General features: G+C 52.3%; 2 protein-coding genes across 2 annotated transcripts in view; both read left to right on the forward strand.

Moving 5' to 3' along the window:
* The window catches only part of TTC9C (tetratricopeptide repeat domain 9C), a 395268-nt gene that overhangs the window by 109529 nt on the left and 269020 nt on the right, over window positions 1–16719 (forward strand). The gene's annotated exons all lie outside the window — the stretch shown is intronic.
* B4GALT3 (beta-1,4-galactosyltransferase 3) lies at window positions 2190–16403 on the forward strand. Its single transcript, XM_063316742.1, has 7 exons — window positions 2190–2267; window positions 3166–4976; window positions 6014–6249; window positions 9210–9400; window positions 10883–11005; window positions 13986–14090; window positions 14366–16403. The coding sequence occupies exons 2-7, from the start codon at window positions 4724–4726 to the stop codon at window positions 14946–14948; spliced, it is 1491 nt and encodes a 496-aa protein (XP_063172812.1). The 5' UTR covers window positions 2190–2267; window positions 3166–4723; the 3' UTR covers window positions 14949–16403.

Here is a 16719-nt window from a genome sequence, read left to right on the forward strand (position 1 = left end):
CAGGACAGGCCCTGTTTCCCTAGAAGAATAAGCACGGCATTCCTTATTTTATTTTATTTTATTTTATTTATCAAATTTCTCTACCGCCCATCTCATACATGACGACTCTGGGTGGCTTACAGACCATAAAATAACAATCAATAAAAACAATACAATATAAAATCGATACAAATTTAAATATACGTAAATACAAAAGTACAAAAGTATAGAGTGTAAAATTCAAGATGGTAATGGGCCTTAATACAACTTAACTAACAGAGGGCATTTTACAAGCAACGACCGCCTTTCTAGCTAAAACTGATATTGAAACTCAAATACAAGGCATTGCTTTATCTTCTTCTTCTTAGCGTTTTTCCCATGCTATGGCAGGGTCCGCTTGTCCGTCCTTCCTTCCTTCCTCCCTCCCTCCCTCCCTCCCTTCCTTCCATTCATTCATAATATTGTCTGGCATTAAGAAAATCCACCAGCCACAAAAGAAGAAAAAAAAAAGACTCAATCCAACAGCCGGCTGGGTGACCTTGGGCCGGTCCCTCTCTCTCAGCCCAACCCACCTCACAGGGTTGTTGTTGTGGGGAAAAGAGGAGGAGGGAGGAGTATGAGGTCCATTCCCTGCTTTGAGTGATTTATAAAAATAATAAAGGCAGGGTTGTTTGTTGTTTATTCGTTTAGTCGCTTCCGACTCTTCCTGACTCCATGGACCAGCCCACGCCAGAGCTTCCTGTCGGTCGTCAACACCCCCAGCTCCCCCAGGGACGAGTCCGTCACCTCCAGAATGTCACCCATCCATCTTGCCCTTGGTCGGCCCCTCTTCCTTTTGCCCTCCACTCTCCCCAGCATCAGCATCTTCTCCAGGGTGTCCTGTCTTCTCAAAAGGCAGGGTAGAAAATAAATAAACAACAAAAGTAAAAATAAAAAATAAACAAACCCCAAATAAAAAGTAAAATAAAATAAAAAATAAAAACGAAACGAAACGAAACGAAACGAAACGGCTGGCCTGCAGATTACGGCATAGCTGGATATGCTCCCGCCACCTTCCCTAAGGAAATGGGTTCGACCGGCCAGAGTGGATTATTATTTTTTCAACATTTTCTCTTCTCCCCATCATCTTGGAGACAAGAAAAGAAGGCAGGAGGAGATGGCGACGTTTTGGGGCCAGAAGCCCTGTGGCTGAGGTTCAGGAATGATGGAGAAAGGGGGAAGGCTCCATAAGCACTCCTCCCCGCTTCCCCAAGGACGAAATGCTTGGCCCGTTCACGCGTGGAGTGCAGCCACGGCGTGGGTCCTTTGCCTCCGGCTTAGGCCAAGGTGGAATCGCCTCCGATTGTGGGTTCTTCCACAAAGCGCAGTTGTGTCGGAAGCCAGCCTTTCCGAGAGGAAAACCTGTTGGACGCAACCGGACTTAAAGCTGAATTTGTGCAAGGCTTGGCACCGATTTTTTTCCACAAAATAGAGAAGGAAGGAAGGGAGCCAGTGTAGGTGGCGAGGACTCCAAATGACCACCAGGCAGCAGCAAAAGCCAACTATTCTGCACCTCTGTTCTGCAAAGGTGGCTTATCGTTTTGCCCTCAAAAATATAGTGATTTATATTTTTTGCCCTCAAAAGCCTTCCCTCGGAGCAAGATGCTAGATTCTGGGGCACTCACAGGGATCCAACAAGCGTTCCTTCTCTGCCCGCCTCCATCACCAACCTGCTCCTGACGTCTTTCAAACTTGGCACCTTTAAGAGGGGTGGACGTCAACACCCAGAATTCTTTTGATGCTGGAGAATTGTGGGCGCTGAAGCCCACCCCTCTTAAATCATGCTGGCTGGAGAATTCTGGGCGCTGAAGCCCACCCCTCTTAAATGATGCTGGCTGGAGAATTCTGGGCGCTGAAGCCCACCCCTCTTAAAGTCGCCCCGTTTGGAAAACCCTGCCCTCGCGCCCGCCTTGCTGAACTCTGGCTGGTTGCTCCCCACCTCCACGGCGGCTCAGCTCCGGGCGCCCCCGGGCAAACCGCGCCCCGGACCCCCGCCTCGGCATCGCCCCGAAAAGAAGCACCGCGTCCCCCCCCGGGCCGAAAACGAAGCCGCCTCCCATCCCGCAGAAACCCCCTCGGGCGGGCGCTTTAAGGGGAGGGGACTCCGCCCGGCCCCCCTTCTGTGACGTCAGGAGCCGTTCTCCTGCCCGGCCCCCGGTCGGGGTTGCGCCTTCCGAAGACGATGGCGGCGGCGGCGGCGGCGGCGGCGGCGGGGCGGGGCTGAGATCCCGGGCTCCTTCGGACTGCAGGTACCCGGCCGGGCTGCGGGGACGGGAGCATCCTCGGATGCGCGCCCGGGGACCGGCTCCGCGGCCCTGCGCGCCCGCTGGAGAGCAGATCGGGCGCCCGGCTCTCCCGCTCGTCCCCGGGGGTGCAGCCCCTTCCTTCCATCCTTCCTCCCTTCTCCCTTCTTCTTTCCTTCCTTCCTTCCTCCCTTCCTCCCTCTCTCCCTTTCTTCTTCCTCCCTTCCTCCCTCCCTCCCTCCCTTCCTTCCTCCCTTCCTCCCTTCCCCGAGACCCAGCCGGCCTGGGGATGATGGGAGCCGCGATCCGGCGCCCCCCGGAGGCCCCAGGGTGGGGGAAGCCGCCGGGCGAGGGGAGGAAAGCCATCCCTTCGCCGCGGAGAATTTCCCACCCGGGCGGGCATCCTTGCCCCCGTGCAAGGCGAGTTCTCGGCGGGTTCCTCCTTTCGGGCCGCGTTCACACGACCTGGAAACGCGGGCCGGGCGGGGCGTCGCGTGCCTGGGGACGGGAGCGCGCGTCGTCGTTTCGTTCCCGGCCGGCCGCGGTTCGCGGCCGAGCGGGACGCCTCGCTCTGGGTTGTGAAACCATGGCTTGGGCTGGATTCTCACGTGGGGGTCTGTCCGTGGGGAGCGGGCTGGGGGGTGGAGGAAAAGGGCCGCCGGTGGGGAATTCGTGGTAACTGTCCCGGATCCAGGTGGAATTTGAAGTCAATGGTGCCCACTTCAGAGCTAGACAGGGTTCTTTTTCTCTTTGCCCCGATCTTCAGTTTAAATGCTGGGAAGCAAGGAAGCAAAAGGGGGGGGGAGTGGGAAGGAATTAGGGCAGCCCACAGTTCTCCCCCCGCCCCCAGATGACATTTCTTGTATTAACTGATTCCTAAAGCAGATGTGATTATTTACCCTAGAGCCGATTCTGCCCTTTGATTGCTTTTGCTTGGATAATCTGGATTTAAGCCTCCGCTGCTGGAAACCTGCCTCAAGCTAAATCCTGAGACCAATCCCGGTTTTTCCCAGCCTGGGATCCGGAGCTGTAACTGAACATAGCTGTTGTCTGAACCCTCCTCTGTTGCCTTCCCTTCCCGTACCTGAAGACGTTCCCAGGTGGATTTCACTCCTGGGACGAAATGGAAATAGGAGAATTTGCAGGCTGCGGCGAGGGGGTTGTGCAGCGAAAAAGGGGGCGTTGGCGCGTCCCCCTTCCCCCTGACGAATTTCTGCAAAATGCTGTCCTCTCTGGAACACCATTTCTCTTTTATTACATGGAATGAGAACTAAAGGAAGGATAAGTTTTCTGCAGGGAGCTACGCTGGGGGTTTCTAGCAAACAAGTTGGGCAAGAAGAGGGAGGGAGGGCTGGTTTTAGCCGAGTTAACAGGGCGTTGAAAAATCTGCATTTTGTGCGTGGGCTGGGGTGGAGGACCAGCCTGGCGAGATGTGGCAGCTTTGTAAAATAATAATAATAATTCAAAAATAGCAATGACAGGAGGGCATTTTATCAGTGGACAAATCCACGCCTTTGGATATTTGCAGCATCTTGGGAGCCGGAGAGAAAGCAGGGGTGGAAATGACTTTTGGGTTGAGGACTAGAAACAAACTTTAAAAAAACCACACCCAAAGCGTTGAGGCCAAAGATGGCCCTGAGTTCCTGTGAATTGGGTCAACAGATCTGCTTTTTTACACAGGCCGGTATCTTTTTTGCAGACTAATCTTGGCAAAGTTTGTGCCAGGCCAAAAACAGGCCTTTTTTTGCGGGGTGGCGGGGGGAGAGGAATATGACAGCCAGGAGGGTGTTACAAAGGTACCGGACTTGGACCAGGAAGAACCAGGTTTGGGTCTCCCCTCACCAGGTGTTGTGTTCTCTCAGCCTACCTTGCAAGGTTGTTGCCATGATCATTTAGGAAAGGCGAATATATAAATCCTTTTATATACAGACCTGTGTAGGCAGGAAGGCTGATTACCTTGGAAAGTCAGACTAAAGCAGGGAGAGTCCCCTGGGTGACTGTGGACCAGTCACTTTCTCTATCAGCCCAACCACACAGGGTTGTTGTGGGGAAAAATAGGAGGCAGAGGACTTGCCCCCACTGTGAGCTCCTGAAGGAAAGGCAGGATATAAATCGACAGGTAATCCTTGCTTAACCATTCGTTTAGCGACGGTTTCGTTTAGCTGGCTTCTGGCAAGCAAAATCAATGGGGAACTGTGTGATTCACTTAATGACTACGTGGTTCGCTTAATGCCTGTGGTGATTTGCTTAATGGCCGCTGCAAAAAAGGTCATAAAATCGGGTCGGATTTGCTTGACGACCGCTTTGCTTAGCAACCAAAATGCCAGTCCCGATTGTGGTCGTTAAGTGAGGACCGCCTGTAATTAAGAAAAGCTGTAATGCTTCCAGATGGGCAGTTTCTCACCGTTCCTCTCGCCTCAGCAGATCCCCGCCGCAGCGCCTGACCCGATGCTCCCAGCGCCATGCTCCGAAGGTTCCTGGATCGGCCCTGCACGTTGGCTCTCTTAATCGGCTTCCAGTTCCTCTTTATGGCGTACTTTTCCTTTGGGGGCTTCCGCAACCTGGCATCCATCTTTGGGCGCGAGAACGGCCCTTCCTTTGACTACTCCCGCAGCCGCGATGTCTACACCAACCTCAGCCTGGTGTTCCAGCTGCCCCCGCACCCCAGCGCCACCAAGCCTCTGGCCTACTGCCCGGATCGGTCCCCGTACCTGAGTGAGTCCAGTCACCCCAGCTTGGCAGTGCCCAGAGTCCCTGGAGTCTCCAGTGTGGGTGGGCAAAACTGCCACTCCCGAGCCCAGAGCACGGTTGCCACTCGGGGATCGGGCGGGAGAGCAGGAGAGCGTGGGAGCCGCGCTCGGGAGGGAACCCAGACGGGGCTGGGGGCTCATTCAAAAGGATGGGAGGAGACTTTGGGGGTGGTGGACCCCCCTCAAAACACCCTTTTCATGGAGTGAAGCTCAGGGAGGGAGGGGGGCATTTGTGGCTTATGGATTTATTCGGCTCCGTGGCCAGGACCGCAGCCCGTTTCTAAGGCCGCCCGTGTGGTGAAAATGGCAGATTTCCGCCTGGGGGTGCGTTTGGTTCGTGCCGGGATTCAGGACGGTGAAAAAACCCACGCAGTGTGCGACAAGGGCTAATGGGGGACTTTCTGTGGGACTGTGGAAGGAGGAGTCTTCACAGAGGGACAGCAGATCTTTGGCCTCGTGCGTCCTTCGTCTGTGCGGCTTCCGACTCTCGGGCGCTCCCGAGAAACTTTACTGAATTCAGTGGGATTTGCACCCATGCGAGCGCGCAACCAAGGTCTCTAAGATCCCGCTTTCTTTCTTCATCCTTTCTCTTTTTAGATTATGATTTCAGGTGGAGCAGAGGTGTCCCTGTTTCTGCACGACCCCCAGAAATGGCATCTCCAGATGGGTGGACTTCAAATCCCAGAATTCTCAGGAGTCGTGTGGGGTGAGGAATTCTGGGAGTTGATGTCCACCCGTCTGGGCCTTGTCCAGCATAGGGAAGGGTGCTATCATGTGATTCATTCAAGACACGCACCAAAACTTTGGTTTGGGTGAACTTCTTTGTCCTGCTTCAGGTTTGGGCATGGGTCTCTATCCTGAGGGCTAGAAACTTAGAGTTCTTTGATTTTGGAAAACCACACCAGAGACAAGCACAATAATCTATCCTAAATGCCTGAGCATCACAGTGACCTGCTTTCTGTGACCCTTATGCCCTTTTCCCCCCCTTTGGTCCCCTTTTAGTCGGTCCCCTGACGGTGAGCTTCAGCCAGGTGCCCACGCTGGAGCAGATTCAGGAGAAAAACCCGGCAGTAGAGTTAGGGGGCAGGTACCGCCCTTTCAACTGCGAACCCCGCTCCCGGACGGCCATCATCGTCCCCCACCGCAACCGGGAGACCCACCTGCGGCACTTGCTGTACTACCTTCACCCTTTCCTCCAGCGCCAGCAGCTGCAGTACAGAATTTATATTGTCCACCAGGTATGTAGGGAAGCCGGGAAACGGAAGGTGGCGTTGAGCATTCAGCCCAGCTTGGACATATTTCCTAGTAGGACCCGGCTTGGTTTGGGCGCTGGCCAAGGGAGCCTCTGCCCTGAGCCTGGCTGATCTTGCCGATCCTTTTCTTTTTAACCTGGCTTTTTAAAAAAACTAAAACTTAATTTTTTAAAATTTGAAAATATGGGAGCTAGCCCGGAGACACGACCGAAAGCAGAAAGGAGCACTGTCCCATCCCAGTAAAAAAACTCCCCCTTTTAAGACCGGATTGTTTGATCCCCCTTTTAAGACCAGATTTATTTATTTTATTTGTTTATTGAATTTATATGGCTGCCCATCTCAAACCAGTGACTCTGGGCGGCGAACAATAATAAAAACAATACCCAAAAATTCAATAATAGATTTTTTTAAATCATCGCATGGCATAGCAGTTCGGTGTTCATGCTGCTTTTTTCTTGCTGGGAAATCCTTGTCAGGTCCAGCAGCCAGATGTGTAGGCTATTTAGCCGGGACAAGTCACGTTGCCCGGGGTGCCCCACGAGGAGGCTGGTCTACATTGCACATTTATATATTACATTATAATATAGATATAAATACAGATAAGGATTGCTTGCTCCCTCTTTTAAGACTGGATCGTTTGATCCCCCTTTTAAAACCGGTTTGACCGCCCTTTTAAGACTGGGTTGTTTGATCTCCCTTTTAAAACTGGATTATTTGCTGCCATTTTCCCCCATAGACATCTCAGCATGTGCATTAAAACTATTAGTTTAGAGGGAACAGAATAGGCAGTGAGTGTTTGAGATTTTGGTAGCGCTCAGCCAGCTCATTAGGAATAGCAGTGGGCTAAAAAACCCTCCCTGCCCATCCTACCCCACAGGGTTGTTGTGAGCATCTGGAAGGGATAAGCCAGTGTGGTGCAATGCTGAAAGTTTGGGATTCTCTTGCACACACACACACTGCCCCAGAGTCCCTGGATGATTCTGGGGCCACCCCAATACTTCATTGGGTGATTATTGTTATTATTCAAATATTGTTATCACATCTCTCCCAAAAGAGGGACTTTGGGTAGCTGTGAGGAACAAGCAGGGGGAACCCTGGATGCTGCTGAGTGATAGGCTTAAATCTGATTTTAATAAAACTCAAGAGGCCTCTGGGGGAGTGACAGCTCCTGTGCAAAATGCAGCTTTCCCAATTCCTCAAAGCCAAGTGGGGCCCCCAGCAGAATTCAGGCAGATCTGTCTTGATAGAGAATGTGGGTCAAAGCTGTCTTCTCAGTCTTCCATCTGGTCCTTCAGCAAGCCCACTACTTCCTTAAGGGGAATATAGGTCAAAGCTGTCTTCTCAAGTCTTCTGTCTGGTCCTCCAGCAACTCCTCACTTCCTATTACTGCCATCCCAACATAGGTGGCTTTGCCCTTTTCCCCCTTCAGGTTTGGCTCTTCTGGCACAGGCTTCTTTCTTCCAAGCCACTGACCAAGCCTCTCCCTCCTCCTGCTGCTGCTGCTGCTGCTGCTGCTGCTGCTCTTCTCATTTCTGGTTTTTTCTCTCTTCTCAGCCTCCCCACAATCTGACTGAATCCCTTCCCTGCTGGCTCCTTTTATACTTTCCCTCCAAAGCAACTCTCAACCCGATTGGTAGCGCAGTTGGCAGCTTGACTTTTCATTGGCTCTTAGCCTGGCTATTTCATTGGCCCTTCAGTGCAGCGCGGAGACCAATGGGCGCGCGGACGTCTAGGGCAGCTCCTCATTGGTTGAAAATGAGACTGTTCTGAACCCCAGGTTTTGTCTAGAAGAGAGAAGCTAAGCTCCCTTTGCTGATAGACTGTTTCTGTCATTATTTATTTGATTTAGGTCCTGCTGTTTTACCTGCCCTGCCCTCAGTACTCAGCTGATCATGCCTGTAATGCCTGAATCTCTCTCAGGCAGCCTTTCTCAACCTTTTGACCCTGGAGGAACCCTTGAAATATTTTTCAGGCCTTGGGGAACCCCTGCCCATTCAGGATCAAACTTCTGGCCTATAAGTTACAAAATTATATTGTTTCACGGGTAGGCCTGTCTATAGGCATTAACAGTATTCTTAAGCTGAAAAGAAAGAATGAAACTTGCCTCTTCAATGTGAAGTTGCCCAAATTTGAAATAATGTTTTGAATAAATCATGATCTCCCAGGGAACCCCCAGGGACCTCTCGCGGAATCCTGGTTGAGAAACCTTGCTTTCGGTACTCTGAACAAAACTCCATACAGCAAAGCAAAGAATTAATTCTATATAGGCCAAACTAGGCCGAGATTTGGAAAAATGTCCAGATCTGATAGATTCCAGCTTTCGTGGCCAAGGATCACACTGGACAGGAATTCTGGAAGTGGGGACCCTAGAGCATTTGGCAAAGGTGCAGCCATCTTATGTTTTATTTAAATGAGGCGTTTTAAACTACAGGCTCATCAGAACCAAGCAATGGTACACAAGTGATGGCATCGTCAAAATAAATCAAAGCTTGGACAGCTAGGAACGATGCTGAACAACGTGCCAGGGTGTAATGGTGTGTGGGAAAGACCTTGGATGATTGGGCAAAGGGACGCTGCCAAGGGAATGGGAGCTGAAGTCAGATAAGAGACGGCTTAGCCTGCAGCTGCATAATGGGTGGGGAAAGAGGCTCAGGAGGGACCCTCCCTAGTTTCTCGGGCTGTAAAGGAGACGGGGGAGAACTGGACTTTCAGACTTGCAAGATTCTGTCAATGTAGCCTTGCAATAAAGTAGAATTAGCTCATCTGGCTGTGACTCCTGCCTGCTTTACCCCGCGAGGCCAACCCAGGGAGATTTACAGCATGGTGGATTTGGCCTCTGACACTCTAGCAGTAGCACAGTGGAGCTGACGTGTCTCAGGGCATTCCTCCAGGCTTAGCTGTTGTTGCCGATGACTTCTTCAATCACGGTTGGCTCTTTCCCGCAGGCTGGGAACGCCACGTTTAATCGTGCCAAGCTTCTGAACGTGGGCGTGAAGGAGGCTTTAAAAGACGAGGAATGGAACTGCCTTTTCCTTCACGATGTGGATCTAATCCCCGAGAACGACCACAATCTCTACATGTGTGATCTCTGGAACCCCAAGCATGTCTCTGTCGCCATGAATAAATTCAGATACAAGTGAGGGAAAAGAGCTGGGAAGTAGGGGAGAAGTCTAAGGATGAGGGTGGGTTGTGTATCTAACTGCCACTTCTCTGGTCCATATTCCATGTGGGGCAGGGGGTCTAGGAAAGGGGTTTGGGGGGGCCATCCTGCAGCAGTAATTCTTGGGGATGGTGGGCGTTGTTGTGTGAAATCTCTGCCACTTTAGGACAGCCCCTGTCATGTCAGTCATCCAATCTGTAGGGAAGGGCCATGGGTTGCAGGAGAGAGGAAGACATTGGTCTGGGTGAGGCAGGAAAATTTCTCTCCCAGAGAGGAGGGAAGGTGGTCTGTCTAAATCAGTGTTTCTCAACCTCGGCCACTTTAAGATATGTGGACTTCAACTCCCAGAATTCCCCAGCCAGCCTGGCTGGCTAAGGAATTCTGGGAGTTGAAGTCCACATATCTTAAAGTAGCCAAGGTTGAGAAACACTGATCTAAGGGATGGAATATTGGTTCGACTCAGAGAACAGGGAGGAGAATGCCCGGAAAAGAGATTTGAGTTACAGAATACAGAAAAGAGATTTGAGTTGTCAGAAAGTAAAAAAAACAAAGAAACAAAACAACATCTTGATTGGGTTAGATATAAGCTGAAGTAGAAAAGGGCAGACTTTGACCGACTTTCAAAATCCTGTTACAAAACATTAACCCCATTAAAGTACATTCGCAGAGTCCTTACGACCTGTTTCCCAAGTTGGCGCCCTCAAAGAGCTGACAATCCATCTCTTAAAAGAGTTGTTATTGCTTTTAATTACTACTGCCAAAATCACTCCCAGCCATTCCATCTATCCATCCACCCACGCACCAACGCACCGCCACAGACTGTTCTGTTGTTCTTTTCAAAGTTGATGGGAAACTGCTTCGAAATCCTCTACAGAATGCTGTAGAAGTTCAAGAAAAAGAAAAAAAGAAATCTGGGAAAAATCACTAAAAATCTGTTAATACAATTAGACGGGCAGGAGCTACAAAAAAGTGTGTTATCAGGCTGGTAGCTCCGCCCCCTCCCCAAGCAGTAGAAGTGTTTATACATTTTTATATCGTTGTCTTACTTATCTATCGGATATGCATCAGCAGTTTTGGCCTGCAAAAACACGCACTGAATCAGCTTGCCTGGGAAGCAGCTCCCAAGCCCTTAGTTGCTGCTTACAGCTGCAAAGCAAGTCTTCTTTAACTAGATTTATTGACAGGAAGAAAAGGGAGGAAGTTACTGCGGTCTTGGTAATGGGGCGTACTTCCTTTAGCGCCCCACTCATCTCTAAGTTCAGTAAAGATCATCACCTCTTGCTAAAAATCTTTGATGCACCAGGGGCGGGGGGCGGGGGCTGCCCATTTTCCCGATAAATGCAGAACATGCCAGCATTCTGCTTGGTCCTTCCAACCCACCACCCTCTTTCTCAGGCTCCGAAAAGCCTGTTAGATCAGCCCCACGCCCCCAGAAAACCATGTTGCTTCTCTTTCCAGGCTCCCGTATTTACGGTACTTTGGCGGGGTGTCGGCTTTGACCCCAGAGCAGTACCTGAAGATCAACGGTTTCCCCAACGAGTACTGGGGCTGGGGAGGCGAGGACGATGACATCGCCACAAGGTGAGTTTCTGGGTGACCTCCTCCCCACGCTTGCATCCTGCCTCCTCCCGCATCCGATTTCTTACGCTTGCATGGAATCGCGTCGGGCGTCGTTGGGATAGGAGCGTGGCACGCGGCTGGTGCTGCCCCCTGCCCGAAACCTCGCTTAGCCATTCCTTGCCCTCCGGCACGCCGTCGATGCTGCTGCTCCAGCTTAACAGAGAAGGAAAGAGCAGCGACTCCGTGTCTTTCGGAGAGCGAATTTCAGGCGAGCAGGCGACCTTGCTGTTTCGGCAGCCACAGGGAGCTGGGCCGTGGACTGGGGAGCTCAGAACGGAGGGATTTTTTCGATCAGGGCCTTTGGGATCGCTGGGACCCATGGCATCCTCTCCTCGACATCTGCCGCCTTTATTTCTTTGTGCTTTATTATTTCCGAGTCCCGTTTCTACGCCGCCTCTGTTGTCCGGTTGGCTCTGGCCTTGCATGTAACCTGTGCTCCATTTTCATTTTCTGTGTGCAGCACATTCTCCATTCTTCACTCCCCGTTTTGCAACTTGAGTGGCGCCTGCCTTCTTCACCTTTCCACCATATCACCTCTTCTCCCATCCCCACCCCTCCCCTCCCTCCCCTCCCCTCCCTCCCTCTTTCTTTTTTTCTCCCTCCCTCTTTGGTTTTCCCTTTCCCTTTGCTTCCCTCCGTTCTTTTTCTTCCTCTCCTCTCCTCTCCCCTCCCCCCTTCCTTTCTTTCTTTCCGCTTTCTCCCTCCTTCTTTGGCTTTCCCTTTCCTTCCCTCCCTTCTTTCTTTTCTTCCCCTCCCCTCCCCTCCCCCCTCCCCCCCTCCCTCCCTCTTTCTTTCTTTCTTTCTTTCTGTCTTTCTTTCTTTCTTTCTTTCTTTCCACTTTCTCCCTCCCTCTTTGGCTTTCCCTTTCCTTCCTTCCTTCCTTCCTTCCTTCCTTCCTTCCTTCCTTCCTTCCTTCCTTCCTTCCCTCCCTCCCTCCCTCCCTCCCTCCCTCCCTTCTTTTCTTCCTCTCCTTTCCTCTCCCTTCTCCCTTCTCTTCCTCTGTCTTCACCTTGACTTCCCTCTCTTATGAAGCCCTGCATGCTCATTTTCCTTCACGCCATGTAGCAGTTAGGCTGTGCCAGCCAGGTAAGATGTATTTTTATTTTATTTTTTTAAAAAGGTATTGCAGCAAGCCTGAAAACCAGATCATCCTTCCAGCTGTCCTTGCCGGGTGCTGGACTCGCTCACTGATGTGAGCTGTGATGACAGGAAATGTTCGCAAACTTGCTCAGTTTCCAAGCAGGCCAAGCCAGAGGTCTGTGGCGGGGCGTCTTTTGAGTTTTCGATTTGGAAAGGAGGGAAGATAAACCTCCCGTCCCTTCAGATGGAATGGTTTTGAGGCTTGGACCCTGCATATTCCTTTCAGAAAAATATCCTGAATCTTCAGGATGCTTTAAACCAGTGGTTCATAAACTGGGGGTAAGTGGGGCATCTCTTGGGGGAGATGAAGCACTTTGAAATTTGCAGTTGCTTGTGGGTAAGTCAAGGATCCAGTCTGTTGTAAAACAACGAAGTCTGCATTTTTTTTGTGGGGGTGATGGCCTCATTCAAGGCTGGGAGCAGAAGGAATTGGGCCAATTGGTTTAAGAACTACTGCTTTAAAAATATCTAGATGCCTAGAACAGCCTCTTGGATGTTCAGCTACCTGTGGCTGATGTGGGGTTCGGTTCATTTGAGAGACATTTGCTGAGAATAATTTAACTCGCCTATATAGTTCCCATGTAATGGATTTTTTTTTTTGGGCGGGGGTGGGAGCTTGAGTTTCTGGCTGCCGAAACCCGGCTGTTGCCATCCTGCTGAAAGGAGGACTTCCCCCAGCGTGGGGCTCTTTTGTCCTGTTTAGGATGCCTGTTTTTACTGCTTTGTTGTGTTGTGTTATTGTATTTTAACTGGTATTTTACTCTTGTTCTATTGTAAACCGCCCAGAGGTGCTCTCGGAGTGAGATAGGCAGTGACTCAATTTGAAATCAGAATAATAATGATGCTGATGGTGATGGTGATGGTCCCCACACATCTGAGGCTGGGACAAGCTTGCTTGCAGTAACCATCCCTCTGTTGCAACAGAAGCATAATGGAATAACGATAAGGACCGATCCCTGCCCCAGGGCCTTGACAGCAGTCAGATTGGCCCCTGCAGGCAGACAGCAAGCAGAGAGAAGGCAAAGGGGATGGAGGTCTCCCGGGTGGAAAAAACATTGATGTCGGATTCCTGAAACTGCTGGGCTCCCCCAGTTGCGAGTCTTTAAGGAACTGCAGATAGCTGGCACCGTGGCAAGGGTTTAGTCTCCTCCGTGGGGAAACCCATTTCAAATCTTCACCGTGCCTGGAAGGTCAGAGAGATTAGGAGAGCAAGGCAGAAGAGAAATTGAGCAGGAGGCTTGGCCCTGGGGGCACAGTCATGTTGCCCTCGCTTTCTTCCCCCCCTGCTTCTGGAAGTGTCCCACTAGAGCAGTGTTTCTCAACCTTGGCAGGTTTAAGATGTGTGGACTTCAGCTCCCAGAATTCCCCAGCCGGCATTCTGGGAACTGAAGTCCACACAACTTAAAGCATGAAGGCTGGGGGATTCCGGGGGTTGAAGTCCACGCATCTTAAAACATGAAGGCTGGGGGATTCTGGGGGTTGAAGTCCACGCATCTTAAAGCATGAAGGCTGGGGAATTCTGGGGGTTGAAGTCCACGCATCTTAAAACATGAAGGCTGGGGGATTCCGGGGGTTGAAGTCCACGCATCTTAAAACATGAAGGCTGGGGGTTCCGGGGGCTGACGTCCACACATCCTGAAGCTGCCACGGTTGAGAATCACTCCTTTAGAGAATCAAGGCCTTGTGAGGGTCCCCTGATAGGCTGCGGCTCTGACGTCACAGCAAGGGCTGTCCTGAAAAGAGAGAGCTAGGCTTGGTGGTACCCTGGCCAGCCCTTCCTGATCCGATCCCCCTTTGCCAGGGTGCGCCTCCGAGGGATGAAGATTTTGCGGCCCCCGGTGTCCGTCGGCCATTACAAGATGGTGAAACACAAGGGCGACAAGGGCAACGAACAGAACCCGCACCGGTCAGTATGCAGGGCGGGGTGCGCCCCTTGGAAAGATCCGGGCCCGTTGCAACGGACCCGAAGTGCACGGGCCGGGGGGCGCTGTTCGCCAACGGCCGGTCGGTTAAACCCAGCCCGCCGAATTAGTTGCAGGTCCGTATCCCACGGGAAGGGGGAAGGTGCGCCGTGCGAAGCCCGGAATCGACTCGGCTCAGTCTGCGCAAGGGGTCCGGGATCTGGATTTGGCCCCGGGGAGGGGGGCGCTGATGGCTCTCCGGCTCTCTCCCCCCGTGCAGGTTCGATCTGCTGATCCGGACATACCGCACCTGGACACAGGACGGCATGAATTCTCTCTCTTACACCCTCTTGTCCAAGGAGACGCTGCCCCTGTACACCAATATCACCGCCGACATTGGCACCAATCCTCGGGCCACCAGGGCCGGGAAGGGCTCCCTGCCGGGGCTGGACGGGAGGAACTACCCACGGGACAGCAGCCACGACTTCCGGCAGGAGATGCTGCGCAAGACGCCCTTTGCCAAGCTCTCCCAGGCCGTGGGGTGGAGAGAACCTGCCCCCGAGGCCAGAAGGGAGGCGGAGAGGCGAGCGCCGGACTCCGAAAACCCCAGGCCGAGCCCCGTAACAGGAAAGAGGGGGAACGGCTCTGCTGCTGCTTTGACCCACGGCGAGGGGGACGCCTCCACCCGGGTTGCCCCCAGCCCGGACGCTCCAGAGCTGGTCACCAGGGGTGCCGAGGAGGAGACGGCCCAAGCAAGACGCCCGGCTCTGGCCTCCCCACAGCCCTCAGCCAGAAACGCAGCCCGGCGCCCGACGTCCCGGCCCCTGTCTGCCAACCGCACCGATCCCAGAGCTGCAGATTAAAAAAGGATGGCGCCCAGGCGAGGCGTCAGAAGTCTGGAATTATTCGCACGTCCCGGCTGGGCGCCTGGGGGAGGCCGGGCGAGCAGAGCCGGACGGGACGAGCAGAGGGCCGGGCGGGACGGGGCAGGCAGGGCACACCGGCCTTCCCTGGAGAATTTCGCTCTTCTCCCCATGGGCACTGGCAGGTGGCTCCCTCCCAGATGCGGGCAGTCTACCCAGGGCCCGTCTCCACATCTCGTGCTTCATAGGACCGGACCCCGCTTGGAGGCGACTGGAAGCCCGTGAGCAACCTAGGAGGGGGCACCTGGTCCCCAAGCTGTCTGTGGATGAGTATAGGGTTGGGGTCGCCCTTCCATTAATAGCGGCCAGTTCTGGCCCCCCAACTCCTTGCTGTCCTTAGCACTTTGTTCAAAGGGGGGCTTCTGCACCCCATCGCTTGGCCCTCCCAAATGCTATAAGTATAAGTAAGGTATAAACCAGGGTTTCTCAACCTTGGCCACTTTAAGGTGGGTGGACTTCGACTCCCAGAATTTTGGGAGTCAAAGTCCATCTAAAAGTGGCCAAGGTTGAGAAACCCTGATATAAACTGTTGCACGGGTTGCCAAACTTCAGCCTTTTCAACACTTTTTTCTTTTCCTCCTCATGAAGGAGAATTTGGGGGGGTATCTTCTCCCACCCCGGCCGTATTCCGTTACTTCTGCCCCCCTCCTTCGCAAGTCATCCAGCCAGGGTCAAGGAACGGGGGGGCTTCCAACGCTGGCGAAGGGCAAACAGGCCAGAGGTTTCAGCAGAGTTGTCGCCGCGCCTGCCCCCAGCCGAGCCCTTCGCTCGTACGACTTCCACCCTGTAGCTTGCTGCTATATTTTTTCTCTTCCTTTTAAGATCAGCCCCAAGACATTCTAAGCACGTTATTCGGCTATTGGGCCCGAAGCCCCAAGGTCTTGGTTGATCTACCGTCTTTTAATACAATCCGGAGCAAAAGCTTTCTGGAGCTGGTCCCTCAGATTCCACAATCAGGTTTGCTCCCCGGCTATTCCGGAGGCTCGGATGGAGAAGCAGCCCGGGTCCCCACCAGACAGATGTTTGTTACTACTATAGCTGCTGGACTGTTTTGTAGATTCCCCCCCCCCAAAAGAAAAATCAGAATTAAAAAATTCTACATGAAAGGTCCCCACTTCTTTACCCAATTAGCTTTCCCTATTTTTTTTTTGTTTGTTTGTTTAGGGCTGGTCCCAGCCTGGTGTTCCCCCCAGTCCTACTCTTGACCCCCCCCTCACCGGTGTGCATCTCAGTCTCTAAGTACTGCCAGTGACATGTAGCACCCACTACATATGTAGCCCCATATTCTATTTATGTAGCCCCCACCCCCTTCGCTGTAGCAGTCCCCTTTCTTCCTCGTTTTTGATACGTGGTTTTTTTTTTTTTTACAAAAATAAATATTCCTCTACCCACCAATTCAAGAATGAGCTGTTCTTTCCCCCCTGAATGGCTGATGGGGTTAGCCAAGTATACCGAGGTATGGTTTTATTTTAAAACCAGGGCAAACCACTTTGTAACTGTGGTTTAGCCAACAATGGCTAAAGCTGGTTGCAGTCTGACACCTGCCCTCGTTGGGCCAGGCAGAAGACCCAACAGATGTGAGGGGAATGGTGAAAAATTCAGTCTCCAGAGTAATGAGGACTAGAACCTTGAGCGGCTTTTGCAGGGATAGATTTTGTTTAATATGAAGACCCTTTCTGACAGCCTTTTGGTTCTCTCTCCCTGGAAGCGT

Source organism: Candoia aspera, chromosome 17, assembly GCF_035149785.1.
Source record: "Candoia aspera isolate rCanAsp1 chromosome 17, rCanAsp1.hap2, whole genome shotgun sequence".
NCBI classification, from domain to species: domain Eukaryota; kingdom Metazoa; phylum Chordata; class Lepidosauria; order Squamata; family Boidae; genus Candoia; species Candoia aspera.